Source organism: Daktulosphaira vitifoliae, unplaced genomic scaffold, assembly GCF_025091365.1.
Source record: "Daktulosphaira vitifoliae isolate Bord-2020 unplaced genomic scaffold, ASM2509136v1 Scaffold_2, whole genome shotgun sequence".
Classification (NCBI taxonomy): Eukaryota; Metazoa; Arthropoda; class Insecta; order Hemiptera; family Phylloxeridae; genus Daktulosphaira; species Daktulosphaira vitifoliae.
This window is the reverse complement of record NW_026099573.1, coordinates 41,203,770-41,222,230: the sequence shown is the minus strand read 5'-3', so window position 1 is coordinate 41,222,230 and position 18,461 is coordinate 41,203,770. Positions and strand designations below refer to the sequence as shown.

The 18,461-nt window shown below is 25.5% G+C and overlaps 1 protein-coding gene across 1 annotated transcript in view; it reads left to right on the top strand.

The window, feature by feature from the left end:
• Window positions 1-18,461, top strand: part of LOC126899347 (neurexin-1) — a 154,397-nt gene that overhangs the window by 24,407 nt on the left and 111,529 nt on the right. Inside the window, exons 2-3 of the mRNA XM_050674151.1 lie at window positions 2,458-3,140; window positions 12,518-12,568. Coding sequence (XP_050530108.1) covers window positions 2,499-3,140; window positions 12,518-12,568 — 693 coding nt within the window. The 5' untranslated portion in view covers window positions 2,458-2,498. The remainder of the gene's footprint in view (window positions 1-2,457; window positions 3,141-12,517; window positions 12,569-18,461) is intronic.

Here is an 18,461-nt window from a genome sequence, read left to right as displayed (position 1 = left end):
TCAAGTCACATATTTTATTGTCTTTATTAATTTTAATACCTATTGTCACAATAATATACACTGCTGAACATTTTAACTTATTCTACAAGTTAAGTGAACCTCCCAAAATAAGATTTAGGAAATACTTTAATGGAAATTGAGTTTAGAAAACTTTTAACTTGAGAGTATTAATATTCTATTTATGCACGTGTTAACTAGTTTTTAAAAAAACTGGTCACTTTTTCTACTAATTTTTAAATAATATCCGTAAAGTAATATTAATATTTTCATATTAGTGATGAATGGGCAAATTATATCCACCTATGGAATATTAGTAATAAAATTTATTCTAATAGTTATTAAATGTTAGTTTGTATCTTAATTTATTATTTGTCAAATATTTAAGAATTGAGTGAATTCTAATTTTTAGTAAAAATTAATTTTGGGCGGTATTAGACATATGAGTTGGTGATCTATATGGTTGAGATATGACACACATAATCTTAGAATTTTATTATAGCTATAAAAGTTGCTATAATTTCTCTATATAAATATAAAAGTATTATACACTAATTTTAGTAACACTTATATTATTTTTTTGTCTTACTAAATATATCCTTATTTCATAAAAAGAATTAATTTAAGAAAAATATTAATTCTGTATTCATTTTAAAATCAAAATAATTATATAATACATAAATTAATATAATATCATATTAGGGTCAATCCATGCCAAATCATTCAGAAGTGGTTGCATGACCACCTCATATTTTTCTTAAATTTTCATCGTTTATTCTTTATATTTAGTTAAAACAATTATTTTTTTTAGCCATTTTTATGGCTAAAAAAAGCCAGAATGTCATAAAACACACAGATTATTCAATATTGAGTTAATCAAATTAAAATTTTAGACTTGGTGTTATTATAATTTAAAGTTTAAATAAAAAAAAATAATATGTGAAATTCTAAGTTGTAAAATATTTTAATAAATAATCATAGTTTTATTCTAGTAGTAGTAGAATATTGTGTCTTCATAAATATCAGTTAATGATATCTTAAGGCTTCTTATGATATTGTCATTAATCGGTAAAAATCTGTGTTTTCCCCTATCCCCGAAAATTGTTCTACACAATTTAAATCTCATATTAGGTGTTTTTCGTTTTGTTGTACTTCTGAGGTAGGTATATTTATTTAAACATTTAATTAAACGACATTTATTTTATTGACTTACAACCGATTTTCAAAATTTACAATATTTTCTTCTTACATGTAAGTGTTAAATAATTGTAAAGCAAACTAAAATAATATTTAGTCGTTCACATAACTGTGAAAGAACATAATTTGTTCAAAATTCAACAACATAACATTGAATATCATAATATTAATGATATTATATACTTGAATAAACGTCTTCTTCTTCTTCTTCCTCCTCGCCTTAATCCCAACTACTTGGAGTCGACCACCTTTATCCTATACTTCCACTTGACTCGATCTCCCACATCATCTACGCTCACATCACCTGTCCTCATATTGCATTCAATAGCATCCCTCCATATCTTTTTTGGTCTTCCTCTACATTATCTTTGTATCCTTATTGATCCTTATCTTATCTTATACTTTTTTGCTCTTATTATTACTGACTTCATATTATTTATTGTAAATAATTTTCATTAAATGTTGAACCATATTAATATTATTTAGTGAAAGCTTTAGAAAAAAATATATTGATAATTTTGATATATCTACTAGTTTACTTCAGTTACAAATTCTGCTTATTAGCCTATTTGTCTAAATATCTCTCAATTCTTCTGAATTGCCAGACATTTAAAAAATTATTAAATCTTATATAGTTTTGATGTTAAATTTAAAAAATTAAGAAAAATTTGGATTAAATCTTCTTCTTCTTCCTCGCTTTAATCCAAACTACTTGGGGTTGGCCACCCTTTTCTTAAACTTCCATTTGACACGATCTCCCACATCATCAACGCTCAGATCAGCTGTCCTCAAATCGCATTAAATAGCATCCCTCCATATCTTTTTTGGTCTTCCTCTACCTCTTCTTCCTTCAACATTCATTTCTATAACTGTTCTTACAGCTTCCGATTTTTCTCTACTCATAACATAACCAAACCATCTAAGTCTATTTTCTCTCATCTTATCCACGATTGACGCTACACCTATACTTCCTCTTATATGCTCGTTTCTTATTCTATCTTTTCTAGTCACTCCACTCATTCATCTAAGCATTCTCATTTCTGCTACACTCATTCTGTGCTCTACTAATTCTGTATCTTACATCCTTTTAGAATATTGTAAATTCACCCCTAGTATATTTAGTATATTTCTAAAGGCTGCTACAATAGGCGAAATATTTAAATATAATTGATATACCTTTAATCTACAAAAGACTACAAGACCAAATTAATTAATTTTTCGTTATTCTAATAATAATTATTTTAATATAATTTTGTTTTCTAGGTGGTTCTACAAACATTAGGGCTCATGAAGTGACCTGACATATGCAAAACGAGATGACTTCAATTGACAACCGGATCGTGTGTAGGATCAAAATGTGGTCACTAATAGCAGGGATACTGTGGTTAATTATCATGCCAATGTGTACCAGTCTTATACTAGATGGCACATATAGTCAGTTTCGAAAATGGAACGTAGGCACAAATGGTACATTTGAAATGGAGTTCAAGACAAGGTCTCCTAATGGATTGCTCATGTACACAGATGATGGTGGAACTTATGATTTTTTTGAGTTGAAGATAGTCGGAGGTACAATGCGACTTCGATATAATTTAGGTGGAGGTGCTCAGATCCTAGTTGCTGGTCATGATCTGTACGACGGTCGGTGGCACCATGTGGCTGTTAATCGCCGTGGTATCGTCACAACTTTAACAGTAGACAATGTCACTAGTTCAGCTACTTCTGCTGGTAAAGAACTACAATTTGGTCGACTAACTTCAAATTCTGCCGTATACGTGGGAGGAATGCCCGAATGGTACAATGGTCGACTTACTCATCTAGCTTTACCTAGTGTAATATTCGAGCCACGATTTAGCGGGACGGTTCGCAATATTGTTTACGCCGATGATTACCATTCCTATCCAAGGCGACAGACATCTTTAACAGATCCTATTGGTCAACTTAAGGTAAACATTTTGATTTTTATTTTAAGTCATAAAAATAATAACCGATGTGAAAGATGAATCGCTAAAAAATGAATATAATAAGTCAATTTGACTATGTATATTTAAATAAATTATATTCAAGACTTGATAAGATTTCTACTTTGACCATATTTATTGTAAGTAGCCTTTCCGTTTAGCACTTATCACACTTATACGTCGAAACCGGGTGAAATATTGACCAAGTTTTTTTCCATTATAAATTTTTTAAAGGTTCTCGCCACGTACTAGTAATTTTATTTTTGTGTTTTTAATATAAAAACTTTTAGAGGCACTTATACTAATACAACTGTGTATAAGGAAAATATAGTAATAATCATAAAAATTAAAAGTCGACTAACGTTCAGTTCGGGTAAAGTATCACCTCGTGTTAAAACGACATGAAATGACCCGATCACATAGCCTCTCCTTGGGAGGTGCTAAAAAGAATCCATTTGAACGTGAGCCAATCTGAACATGGACAGTGCTCCCAGAAAATGAAAAATTGTTTGACATTTTTCAAAAATAATGAGTGTTAACGATTGTCAAAACGTTATGTTTGACAATTGTTACTACACATATATGTTTTATTAAGCATGTTCAAACTTTGGAAATATCTCATACCTGACTGTGTAAGTAGTTTTATAAATTATCTCTATTTAAATTAAAAAATGGCATACATTAACTATTAATTGAATAACGCCAAACCAATTTACAAACTAATTAATTGTGAGATTCAAAATTTCTTGTTTACACAACAGAAGGCAAAATTAAGAAATAAATATAGAGAACTTTAAATTTATTCTAAACGATACTTGGAACATCAAATTAAAATACATTTTTGCTTCATTACAAAGCTATCCAGATAGTTTGTTTCTTAATGAAAAATTGCTTTTGTCTTAGAAGTTACCATTAAAAAAAAGAGTATTTTTTATTAATTTACCTTAACCGGCTCAACATTAATTATATAGATTTATAATTAATAATAAAAACTAGTTATTAATATATTTGAAAGGTTAATGTATTTTTCAGTCTCTGTCTTAAAATAAAATTAGATAAAGATGTTTTCAATGTTAAAAAAAGTAGCACAGTGGGGTCACGGCACAGTATGGACGTGGCATAGTTGGGACAAGTATAGATGATATTTGACAGTGATTAAAACCACTATCATAAGAAACGCTTCGATGCAAATCTGTAGATAGTGTTTAATTTTAAGAAATTGATAGATTATTTCAAAAACAACAATAACTCTCATTCCCTTAATTTTATTTCGATTAGTTATTTGATTTATAATTATTATATATGAATAAGTAACAATTTTAGTAATTCAATTTAGTATGAAATTGATATTCAATAATTTAATATTGTAATTTTTACGGAGATATTATAAAAAAAATAAAGTAGTTGTATATTTCTTTACTTTTAACGCGTATAAAAATTTAATAAAATTTTTAATTTAAAAATTAAAAAATAAGTCTTTACGTATAAAAAAAAATAATTAAGAAAAAAAAATTGTTTTAAATTAATACTAATTTTGATTATTAATATGTTAAAAGTAAGGAAAATGATATATTTAACCTATTTTTTTAATCATTTAAAGTTGATTTTTGTGAATGTTTATAATAAAAAAAAAATTATTTATTTTACCATAACTTATAGCTCAATTGGAAAGTTTGAAATTGACATCATTAAATAAAAAAATTTATAAGAATTAAAAAAATTGTAGCGTTAAAATTAATATGCAATAGGAAGTTTTATAGTTTTTACTTATAGTAAATTTATCAGAGTAGATCAATATTTTTTTGCATTTCTATCGTAATAGATAACTTAAATAGAAGTAATAGTAATCATTTCTTAGTAACTTGTGGTGTTTAAAAAGAATCTACAATTGAAATATGCAGAAACGAATTAATTTTAATGATTGACTTTTACTAAAAAAACCAATGAAAAAAAAAGTTATAAAAAAGATTAACTCAATTGAGCGTATTATATAATTTGATTATAATTGTAAAAATCCATTGTTAATTCAGGAGAAACTAACAATAATTTTTTTAGAAATGATTTATGTAGTAATATGTTACTAAAAAATTTGGAATATTATAGTCTAGTAGTAGCACACTTAAATAGAGTAAAAAAATTATTAAATTACAAAGTAAAATGATTTAATTTTGTAGTTTAAACCTATCATATCAAACTTGATTCGTCAATAAATATTTTGAAAACATTAGAAATGAATGATTTTAATTGTCTGTAAGGAGAACATGGGATAAGTAACTGTTTAATTGATAAATTAGAATTTTATTTCAATTCTTGAAGGTAATATCTTCAACTAGATACGCATTGTAGTCATTTGACGTATCGTTGAAAAAAGTAGGTCACGTTAGAGCAGAGAAAATAAATGATAGTCACAAAAAAATATCTTCTCAATTTGCATCGAAGCTAAAACTTAAAATATAGTAAAATAATTTTAATATGAATAAGAAAATTCTTCTCGCGAGTGGCGACTACAGTGATGGGATCCTTGATCTTTATTGATGTTATTGAATATAAATGAAATAAAAATCAAACGAGTTTAAAATTTATTAAGAAAAAAATGCTAAATATTTCCTTGGCATACGCGGGGATTGGAATCCTTGTATGAAAATCTGTGTACTCCCCTTGTCAGGTATTTTAAAGTAAAATAAAATACAAAACCCAGAATTTTAACACAAAAATAGCATATTTTTGAAAACGGTAGTCATTATTACCATAAAAACAAACCCAAAGATCAAATTTTTATTTTCAAATTAAAGTTTATTACATAAGCTTTTATTTAAGGTATATATAAAAGTGTCAGTCTTTCCGTAACATTTTCCAAAATTGTGTTGAAATAGACACCATTTTAAAAACCTTCCTGTGGGCTGGTAAAGGGCCAAATATTCACAAAAAAATATCAAAAGATGGGTAAATAACTAAGGTATCTATAAAAAAAATTATATTGATTTGATCATTTTTAAAAAAGTTATGGCAATTTTAAGTAAAAAAATTGAAAAAATGTCGAAAATTAGCGATTTTTAATTTTGTAATTTTTAGGGGGGTTTCCCCGTTTATGGGGAACGAGGGAATTTTTTTCAAATTTTGAGGGTAATGTCTTCGAATAGATACGATTTGTGATCTTTTGACATATTGTTCATCAAAATTGGTCCAGCGAGAGCTGATATTGAGCGTTCACAGACACAAAAAAAAATAATAAAAAAACACATCATAGCAAAATTAATATCTTCTCAGCTTCGCATCGAAGCTAATAAATTATATTAGCTTCACTATGAAGCCGAGACAGTATTGGTTTTGTGATGGTATTTTTACAAGACTAATAGTAGGTGTAGTTTCATGAATTCGCCACTGATTGATTTAACAATCTTTTCTACTCATAATAGAAAATATTTAAATACGACTAAAAAAGTTTTAGTAGCATTTTTTTCAAGGATTTAGAATTTATTTTCAGATAATTTTTTTCTATTTGAAATATAAATCAATATTAATATTGACTCACATATGAAATAAAAATAAAAAAACAAAAATTAAATTTGAAAATAGAAATTTTTAATTATACATATGTATATAAATATATTTTAACAAATGTAAATCATAAATTTAAGTCAAAATTATAATTAAATAAATTCCAAAATACTATTTATATATGAGATAAAAAAATTATCTAAATTACACATTGCTGAAAATTGAATTTCACATAAATTATCATTATATAACTTTATATATAACAGTTAACTATAACAATATATCAATTAACTATCATAATTTTTACGTAATACTTAATTGATTATAATTGAAATTCTAAAAATGTATATAGAATTTCTTTTATCTAATATGACACTTTGTTTTGCTGCAAAGATAGATGAAAATAATATAAATAACTTGAAAGACATACTGGCGGTTTTTCCTGTATATCTAAGGATTATATGTCCCTTTACATAAAGGAAAAATTAAATGAATTTGTAAAAAATCACAAGTTTTTCGATATATTAGAGGTTATTCTGGCAGCAATCAGATAGTTAACCGCGAAAACTACGATGTTAAGGTTTGACAAGTGTACTAGTTGTCAAGTTGCAGGTATGCAAGTTATATCTCTACTTTCACTGATTACTTAAAAGGCTATGGATACCAGTGCTTAAAAATGGGATCTCTTGTGACTATTAATCCAGTAGATTGCTTAAATAATTATATTAACTTACTAAAACTAGGAGAATATAAGCTTCTAATAATGTCTAATTATCTGGAATATTTAAAGCAATTCTTATCATCGTTATCTTTTGAAATAGATATGTATCCAGGTAGTTAATTCTCTGAAAGATAACACTGACAATAAAAAATTCAATAAAGAATTCATTGATACACAGATTTTGTGGAAGTTGTTAAATAAATTAGAGAAAATATAAATTTAAATTATGAAGAAACACGAAGATTCTTTGTCAGTTAATATAATTCTATTCCTAATGACTATTATGAACCGAGTACTGTTGTTCTACTGCCTACAATAATTGAAAAAACACTTTGGCGCTATTCCATTAATGACAAACAACTCCCTGAAAATGCGATTTCAATGATAACGACAGAAATATCTGACGAAATTAAAAATTTCATGATATATATGATAAACTTGAATTTTCTCAATATATTGATAAATAAAATTCATTTTTAAGGATTTGTATTTCATAAAAAAAAAAATAAAACTCAATGTTTTTTTATATTAAGGTATATATTTATTGTATTTTATATTTATACCGGTAATTAAATCACTGTTATATATTTGTGAAATTTTAAGATGGTATTTTAAAACAAAATATTTAAACTATATTTGATTAATTTTTTTTTTATTCGTGTAATGTCTAAAAATTAATTGCAACCTCAGTATTTTATTAAATTAAAATTTTTGTTGATAAAAAATTTACAAATAAATGTATATGTTCTTAATGTGGTTCTTTCATATGACCATAGATACATCATGATTTTAATATAATTTTTTGTTATATTGGAAAAAACTAAGAGAGTAATGTTTTGTACATTTTTACATAACCTCTCGCCTCTTCTTTTATATCACATCGAATAGTGATAATACTTCAGTGCAGACATCACAAACGAAACTGAAAGTTCCCACATGATAGTGCATGTATACTTTACGTGTTAATGTTTATAATCAGTTACATTTATAACCATACATCAGTAGCGCAACTAGGATTATTTTGAGGGGGGTGTCTGCCTCATTAAAATACCTTACCCCGTAACATATTTCAAAATACGTCTCTGGTATCGAGTTTTTGATAAACTAAAAATGCATAATATCACAGATATAAATCTTAAAAAATATATATATATTTTCAAATGTTTGTTTCAGAGCTTAAAAATATTATGTTTTGTTACATATTTATAAATAATTATAAATATAACTACTTTAATAAAAATTACAATCAATTTTTAAAAACATTTTATATTACAAAATCTAATCGTCTTTTTTTCTCACTTAACTGTTTAATAATTTCATCTGTAGTAACTGTAATTTCGCGGTGAATATTCAAAGCTGCTAATCCATTAAGTCTAAATGCTGATATAGAGTTTCTGAGATAAGTTTTAACTCTTTTTAGAGTTGAAAATGACCTTTCAGCTTCACATGAAGTTACAGGTAACGTTAAAAGAATTTTCAACAATTTATACACGTTGGGATATAGATCAATATTGCAATTACTAATTACTTCAATAGCAGTAACCATTTTTAAATTGGTTTCGACACGTAATTTAAAAACTTGATGATGCCAAATTTTTACTTCAGCTAAAACATTTGATGAATTTTCTACATCGTTAGCATAAAATTCCGCCAAATTTTTTATTAATTTTTCTTGTTGTTCAGTAAGAGGTGCAATCGGGAAAAGCAATTGAAAACCTTGAATAATTTCATTATGATTAATAAATCTGTCATTTAACTGACTAATAAATGTATCTAAAAAAGGTATAAATAAAAAAACTTTAAAATAATCTTGAACTGTATTATTGGGAGTATTCTGACTATAAGTGTGTCTTTTTGTAATTCTTGGAATTTTTATCTCAAAATCTAAATCATTTGATTTACTTTGAAGTTCTTCAAAACATTCTAAGAACTCTTCATCGACATTATTCCTAATTGAATTTATTTGAAGTATCACATTGTTGACATATTCTAGAGCTTGAATAAGATCTATGTCAGGTTTTTGTAAGTATTTGCATAAAGATACAGTATACCGAAATATTTTTTTTAAAACAATAAGACTTACATTAAATTCACAATTTTTTAAAGCTAATAATAATATATGAGCTTTAGTAGATGTTTCGTTGTCTGCCCAACTAGTCATTTCTTCTAAACACGAATGGACAGCAGGAAGAAGTTGATCAAACACTTCTACTGAGTCATGCCTTTCAACCCATCTTGTCATACATAATCGTTTTAGTTTTTCTTTATGAGTATTTTCTTGATTCAGTTCTTTGACATGTTTTGAAAATGCAGCTTGTCTTTTTGGAGTATTTAAAAATACGAAAACTTTTTCGATTGTACCCATAGTATTTCGAATGGATTGTACACCGCAAGCATAAGTTATAGCTAAATTTAAACTGTGCGCACTGCAATGAACATATATAGCAGTTTTATATTCTTTTTTTATGCATGATTGTACACCATTGAATCTCCCACTCATCGATGCAGCTCCATCATAACCCTGTCCTCTGATGTACTGCATTTCAATTTTCATGTCAGTAAGTTCTTTAATAATTATACTTGCAAGTGCGCTTCCACTTAAGTCCATAACAGGTACAAATTTTAAAAATTGTTCTTTTATTATTTTACTTTTAGAATCAAAATAACGAACACATAACGAAAATTGTTCAATGCCAGCCACGTCTGCCGTTTCGTCAGCTATTACCGAAAAACATTTACTATTATTGATTTCATCAATGATTTTAAATAAAATAATATCATGACAAGAACTGATAATTTCGTTTTGAATCTTCCAACTTGTATACTGCGCGTTTTTTGCACAATTTGTTCTTGCCAATTCGTAAGATTCATCACCAGACAACTTTGTCGCATTCATATGAAATCGCATTAAAGCTCTAAAGTTACCGTCATTTTCTATTGGGTTTTCCGTCGTTAGCATTCCAAAATCCCGATGTCCGCGTAAGGCAATTCCCTGTCTTCCGCAAAAAACCACAGATTCGATTACTGGAATAATTATTTTTCTATTCAATTCTTTCTGCATTTTAGAAGCTTTATTTAATTGTAAATCTATTGAATCTTGTTTTCCAGCTTCAATAGCAACAATGTTCTGATACTCTTCAACTGCTTTGAGGTGATAATTACACTTTTCGTGAATATTAAATTTTTCTATTGCTTTATACCAAATTTTAAAAGGCTTAAGACTAAAATTACCCAAAACCTGAGAACCTCCTTCCGTTTTATTAAATATAACACAATACTTGCAATACGCGCCGTCTTCTTTATGTGAATACGCCAACCAAATCCATTTCTCCAACCAACTAAATTGAAACTTCAATTTTTTTTTGTTTTTAAATTCTGTTGTTGGGAAAATAAATGTTTTTTCTGGGGTCCATGTGTTTTGAAAAAAATCTATTTTTTCTTTATTTGATAACTTTTTACCAACACATAATTCAATATCAAATAAACTAACCTGCAGATTATCGTGCTGACAATGTACATTTTCTATTTGTTGGCTTAAATCATCTTCCGGACAAAATTTCGCATTATTTGTATTTAATTCCTGCCGCGGTACTTTTTTGGCAAAAAAGTCAGTTATACTTTTATTAACACGTTTACTCATTTTACGAAACAGTATATTATATTGTAAGATTAGAAATACAAAACCTAATCACGTTTATATAATATCTTATATCGCACATGCACACAAATACGTAGATAACTCAAAGAACCGACACTGAGAATAAATATCGGACAACTGATGTTATTAATTTATCAATATTATTAGACTTAATATAAACTAATAATAACTTAGATGGCCACGTGGTCGGTTTTCGTATTACAAATTTACATCAATATCTAATTGCCTATCATAAAAGATAAGAACCTGAATAATGTAAATTATTTCTAAATATAATAAAAATAAAAATAGTTTACATCAAGATTCAAATAATATTCTTATTTTAACCAAGATAAATATTTCTGAATTTATACATAAATTATTATGGACTTTCATAATAATATTTTAAACCATTTGTTCTGATAAATCGTCTGCATTATGAAGACTGCAATATTATGATTTTTATGTTATAAATTTAATATAAATAGATCACTTTTCAATAGTTATTAAATAAAAAATACGGTCCAAGGGGGGTGTCCAGACACCCAAAACACCCCCCCTGGTTGCGCCACTGCCATACATAAATGTACCATTACAAACACTTAACATATTTAAATGATAAACATATTATGATTGAAATTTAGCTGATATCTTTGAGTCTAAACAGTAATTTTTTACTTTTTTTTGCTACTAGTTTCTGTTTTTCATTTTATCGTTTGACACAAACCAATATTTTGAAATATTTTTGATTACGGTTATAACGATATAAATTTTTACTTCTAAGTTATAAGCAAGAGTTCGTGAACACTTGTTTATTTAGGATTTTATCAAGTATGCTGACAATTACCTGTAATGTTTTGATGACGATGTCATTGATATCAGGGGCGTATTTACAAATTCATAGTAAGGGGCTCTAATAACATTTTTCAATTGTCATTACAGATATTTTTTTACTCACTGCTTATTATGAACAAACAAAAAAATAGCTAATAAAAATTTTTATATAAACATTGAACGGTCAAAAAAGATTAAAATATACCTCTCTATATGCGCTATTGATTGGTATCAGTTATATATTTTTTTGTCTTTTTGACTTATTTCACGGTAAAGTTTTTTTAAATATGAATGACTAATCACTAGCGTTATTACATTGTCAAATTTTATAGAGAGCAATAATAGAAAAGAAATATGTACGAGCATGGAATTTATTGACTAATAAAAGATTTATAAGTTTTGGTCAATTGGTTAGCTTTGAGATTCTATCAGTGTTCATAAGGTACGAGGATTCAGAACAATAACGATTTTGAATCTATAAACATGAAATTTCATTAAGTTTATATGAGCTGAAATATGTCTTTAAAAATCAATTTTTATTAAATTTAATTATAATGAAACTAATTGTATATAATTTATTTAGTCTTAAATATTCGTTACCTTTTAATTTTTTGTTGTAACTAAAATATTTAGTGAGTTATAAAATAAATAATTATTTTTTTTTATTTTTAGTGTTCTGGGACTAGATGCAGAAGGACTGTAAATAAGGATAAAAAAATAAAGGTATGTTTTTTACATTCTATTACACATTTTTTATTTCAACGTATAGATTAGTATTAGATTATTTCAATAAGTATTATTCATAAATTATTAGTTGGTACTCTGATTATAAACCAAGACATTGTTTTTGACCCGGAAAAATTTCAAAAAAAAGTCTGATTAAATTTTTTGTAATATAAATAATGAAATAATACATAATAAATTAATTTTAACTTCGATGCGAAGCTGAAAAGGTATTAATTTTACGATGATGTGTTTTTTTTTTTTGTTTCTGTTGTAACTTTTTCTCATCTCTCACTGGACTGATTTTGATAAACAATATGTCAAAAGATCACAAATCGTATGTAGTTAAAGATATCACTCTTAAAAATTAAAAAAAAAATTCTTTCGTTCCCCGTAAATGGGGGAAATTTCTAAAAAAAATGCAATTTTTCAAATCGGTAAATTTCGTCATTTTTTTCACTTTTTTTTTCTTAAAACTACTATAACATTTTTAAAAATTAACAAAACAACTTAATTTTTCTTTTATTGAAACAATAAATATTTCCCTTTCATTTGATGTCATTTTTTTTTAAATCTAACACTTAACCTGCTCACAGGAAGGATTTAAAATAGCAACTTTTTTAACTTTTGAAAATGTTCCGGAAATACTACGTCCTTTAAACATATATCAAATTAAAGTTTACAATAAATACTATAAGTTCAAAAAAAACAAAAAATTGTCCCGACACCTTTTCTTCTATAGGAAAATGTCCGTCGAATTTAACAAAACTTATAATTTTAATGTAAAAAACACTGTTTAACATGAAATATTTTAATACTTAAAATTGTCATAACTTTTTGAAAAATGAACAAATTAAAATTATTTTTTTTTATATTGAAACCTTAGATATTTTTCTTTCATTTCATATAATTTTTTTGAAAATTTGACTCTAAATCTGCCTGCAGGGGAAATCAAAAAAACAATTTTTGCATACGAGTTAAGCTTTTTCAATGTAATTTTTGAATATATTTTTTTAATAGTTTGATTAAATATTGAAATATTTATAAATCATTTTACTTTGTAATTTAATAATTTTTTTACTCTATTTGTGTGTGCTACTACTAGACTATAATATTCCAAATTTTTTAGTAACATATTGCTACATAAATAATTTCTAAAAAAATTATTGTTAGTTTCTTCTGAATTAACAATGGATTTTTACAATTATAATCAAATTATATAATACGCTCAATTGAGTTAATCTTTTTAATAACTTTTTTTTTCATTGGTTTTTTTAGTAAAAGTAAATCATTAAAATTAATTCAGTTCTGCATATTTCAATTGTAGATTCTTTTTGAACACCAAAAGTTAATTAGAAATGATTACTATTACTTCTATTTAAGTTATCTATTACGATAGAAATGCAAAAAAATCGAGCTTTACTAATAAATTTACTGTAAATAGTAATTATTAAATTTATGTGCATATTAATCTTAACAATACCATTTTTTTAAATTTAATTATGCCAATTTGAAACTTGCAAGTTGAGCAAAAAGTTATGGTAGTAAATTAATTTTTTTTTTATTATAAACATTCACTTTTAAAGGGCAAAAAAAGTAGATTAAAAGTAATTACTTTTAACATATTAAAAATCAAAATCAATAATAATTTGAAAACAATTAATTATAAAAATTATATAGTATATAATTAAAAAATTGATTATTATATATATTATATTTTGAATCTAAGAATTACTAATCATGTTATAAATAAGAAAATAGGAGTTAATTTTGCTTTTGTAATTATCCACCAATTTCTTAGAATTAAACACTATCTACAATTTTGCATCGAAACGTTTCTAATGATAGTGATTTTAATCATTGTCAGATTAAATCTATACTGGACCTAACTGTGCCACGTCCCCACTTTGGTTGGTTATTTTTACTTCTCTATTACATATATTAAAAAATCATTGTTTATAGTTCTGTAGGTAAATTTATACAGCACTTTAAATATTTGTAAATTTTGAATATATTCATTTGTTTACAGTATCAAAAATTGAAATATGTATTAAGAAATTGACAAAAGAAACTTTACACTAGATATTAAGTTACATATCTATTATCTATTGTGCGTTTTGCCTGAAAATGATGTATTTTTCTCAATACGTATTTTAATTTTTAATACCTTAAAATAATCACATGAAAATTTAAATTTTCACAAACTATAAAATGCTATAAAATTTACTGTTGCATATTAATAAGATAATTTTTTATTAAATTTTTCTTAATATCTTCTCTATACAATGATAATCTTGAATATTTTTTATATATTTTTTGTAATTATATAAAAATAATATTAATTCTTTAATTTAACTAAAAATTATTATTTATAAATTATTTCTAATAGTATTTTCTTAGTTGTAAGGTATAATAATAATTTAAAATACCTTATCTTCTCATTTTAAAAATATTAGAGTGTACAAGATATAAGAGTGTACTTGAGGTTTTTGGTTAACATGCACACATGGATAACATAAATTTCGAGGGTTTTCTGAAAATAAAGACAAGGATGGTTTGTGTTAAACCTCATTGGGTGAGGAAGAGGAAAGACATGGTCTACACGAGATCTATAAATATTGCTGAACGCTATTGCTGAGAAGATACGTGTAAAACTGCTTGCACGCGGTAATTCGCATTTCTCTCACCCTTCCTTCACCCTGTACTAGTTGAAAAACTTTGTCAGACAGTTACGGCAGCGACCGTAGAGCTAACTGTAAGGGAAAGAGGTAAAGAGGGGTGGTTTTTCCGAGGGTAGTACAACTAGTGGGGAGACCTACTCTTATCGATTCTATAGTGCACGTGGTGTGGTATGTATATATGCTGGTATACGTTTTTGAACTCATGCCTGTACGAGAAGCTTATATTATATATAGGTTCAGTATTGTAGTAAACGTTATAGGCAGGTGGGAAATAAGAGAGGTAAGTATACCTACACTGTTTTTAAACTACTTTTTCTTGTCGCAGCGTTTTAACATAAAATACTTTTCGTTAGAAAATGGATACAGGATGTTTCAATAGACGAATAATAAAAAAAAAAATATTACAAAAAACTCATTACGTTTATCAATAAGCAGATTTTACATTTGTATTACAAATAAACAAAAATAATGATTTCTCTTTTAATGTCTAACTATTCATGAAAAAGTAACATCATCACCTAGTGAACCTGCTGCATTATGATTATGATTTTCATTAATTCTTCTATGAAGTCTGAAAAATACCTTTGATATGAATTCCATTAGTGTTTTAGCATAATATAGAAGTGTATCTTGCTACAGTTTTTGATGAGATAAATTAAAATAGATTTTTACAGTAAAATTACAGGGGATGAGATTTTTGAGATGAACTTACATTTTTTATTCTTCAATTTAAAAGTCAAACTCAAAATTAATTAAGATAGTTTACTCATTTTACGAANATTATCGACCAATTCCTGTGATTACTGTCATAATTTCTTATTAATTTAATAAAAGCTATAAAAAAAATGTATAATATTAAATTTATATGGACTTTAATAATGTATAAAAATTTAAATTTTAACGTGTTAATTTGGGAAGTGTTGGTTATTGTTATAAAGAAAAGGATAGAAGAGATCTTATAACTGTATTAGATAATATTACTATTCTTTTTAACGTTTCAATTATAGGCAATAAATATTGTCATAAAAATTTCAATATCTATAACGAATATTTAGCATAAAAAATATGAGCTTTCTTCTGTCCTTTTCTTTAAAACCTAGATCTACGTTTGATATAATAAAAATAGTTAATTATATATGTAATCATTAAAAAAAAGGAATTGACAACATTATAAAGTATAATAAACGAAACAAATAGTACTTAATAATTGATAAATTGAAAAATTTATGTAACTAAAAAAATATTTGCGATAATATTTTTATTTAGTAAGTAATTAACTGGGTTATATTTGAAATTGAAATTATATTTAAAATATTATTAATTTAAAACTCAAAAATTACTAAAAAAATCGCACATACGTATTTTGGAAACAATGTTATCATTTTCAACGCTAAACATATACTATCAATTACTAATCATTGTAATTGATAAAATAATAATTCTTCAGAATAATTTATTAAAAAAAAAAACAGTACATAATAATATCTTTTATATAATTAAACGTCATTTTAGTAGAATTATGAAATATATGAATCTTTAATAATATTAAAAATGTGCTTAAGCAATATTAACTTTGAATTTATGTGTTATAAAGCAGTTAATATTATTTTATAAATATTTCTTACATCATATAATTTTTAAGATATCGTATAATATTGTTAAATATTTTTGCAAACTTTTAGTGTTCGTGAAAAAGAAAACATTTCTTCCGGTAATACGAAGAATATTTTAGTTTTTGTAAAGACTTCGTTAATACATGTTGTTTCAAGAAAGAGTAACATCTGTATGCTACTATAAATTATTTACTACTTTTATAAGAAGAAATTTCTCATGCCATACTTAAAAAAACAAAATTTTTTTAAACTTATTCTTTATTGCTTAATTAACTTATAATATCTAATATCGGATTTTTTTTCAAGAATTTGTTACGTTAATAAGTATGGAATCCGAAAGTACTGTAAAATCGCTTTTAAAACTTAACCAAATCTAAGTCATATTTTAAGTTCAATTAAGGTATCATAATATTTATGGTTTCTGTAGTTATTTTTTCAATTTATATTAAAAAAAAGTCGATGTAGTGAACCAAGGCATAAAACAATTGGAAAAAACTGAAATAATTTTGGTTTTTAGGCCTAGTATTAGGTTTACTGATTCGTTAGGATTGCTTTGTTTTATTGTAAAACTTTACTAATATCATTAATATAATTTAATTTACTTGATAATACATTACATTATGCAATAAAAAGTAAACTTTATCATTTATCTTATTAATGGCTACCTTTCAATTATTTACTTAAAAATTTGATTAGTTACATAACTCGTATTTATTAAACATTTTTACTATGCGATTCATATTAGTTACAATCGTCGTACAATTTTTTATAATTTGGAAGTTTTATTTATATCAATATTTGAAGCTCATTGATTTTATTAATAATTAATAAAGTCTTAGTTAATTATTATTTATTGTTATTTCTTACATGAAACATCTTAAATTCTATTATTTTTTATTTCAAGTAGAATGAAATTAATAGAAAATAAGAAAGTTTTATGAATAATTTGTTTATTATTGGTTAGTTATCGTGGACAATCTAATAAATTATGAATATTTATATGTTATATAATGTATAGAGAACAGTATGTTGTAATTATAAGGGCTTAAAAAACAACCAGAGGTAAAAGGGACATTCTACGCCGTGGTTAAGGACAACTATTATCCATTAGCGACAGACTTTCCATACCAAAGTGTTTTGTTTTGTGGTATCATTTTGCTCCGTTTTTGATATCATCATACGCTCCATTGAAAATATTCAAATTTATCACTTTGAAACTTCTCCTTTGAAACTTAAGTAAAGTGTAGAACAATGAAGGTAGTATTTCTTCTTGATCATTTTCACATTGAAAACTTCACAGATAAGAGAATATATAATATATAATACTTGTATATTTTAGTTTTATGTCAATTGAATTAAATTTATGTTGGAGTATTAGTATTGACAAACATTTTACGTAATTAATTTTAGCTTCGACGCGAAGCTGAAAAGGTATTGGTTTTACTATGATGTGTTTTTTTTCTGTCTGTNTAATGGGGGAAACCTCCGAAAAAATTACAAATTTAAAAATCGCTAATTTTCGAAATTTTTTCAATTTTCTTTACTAAAAACTGCCGTAACTTTTTTAAAAATGAACATATCAATATAATTCTTTTTCTT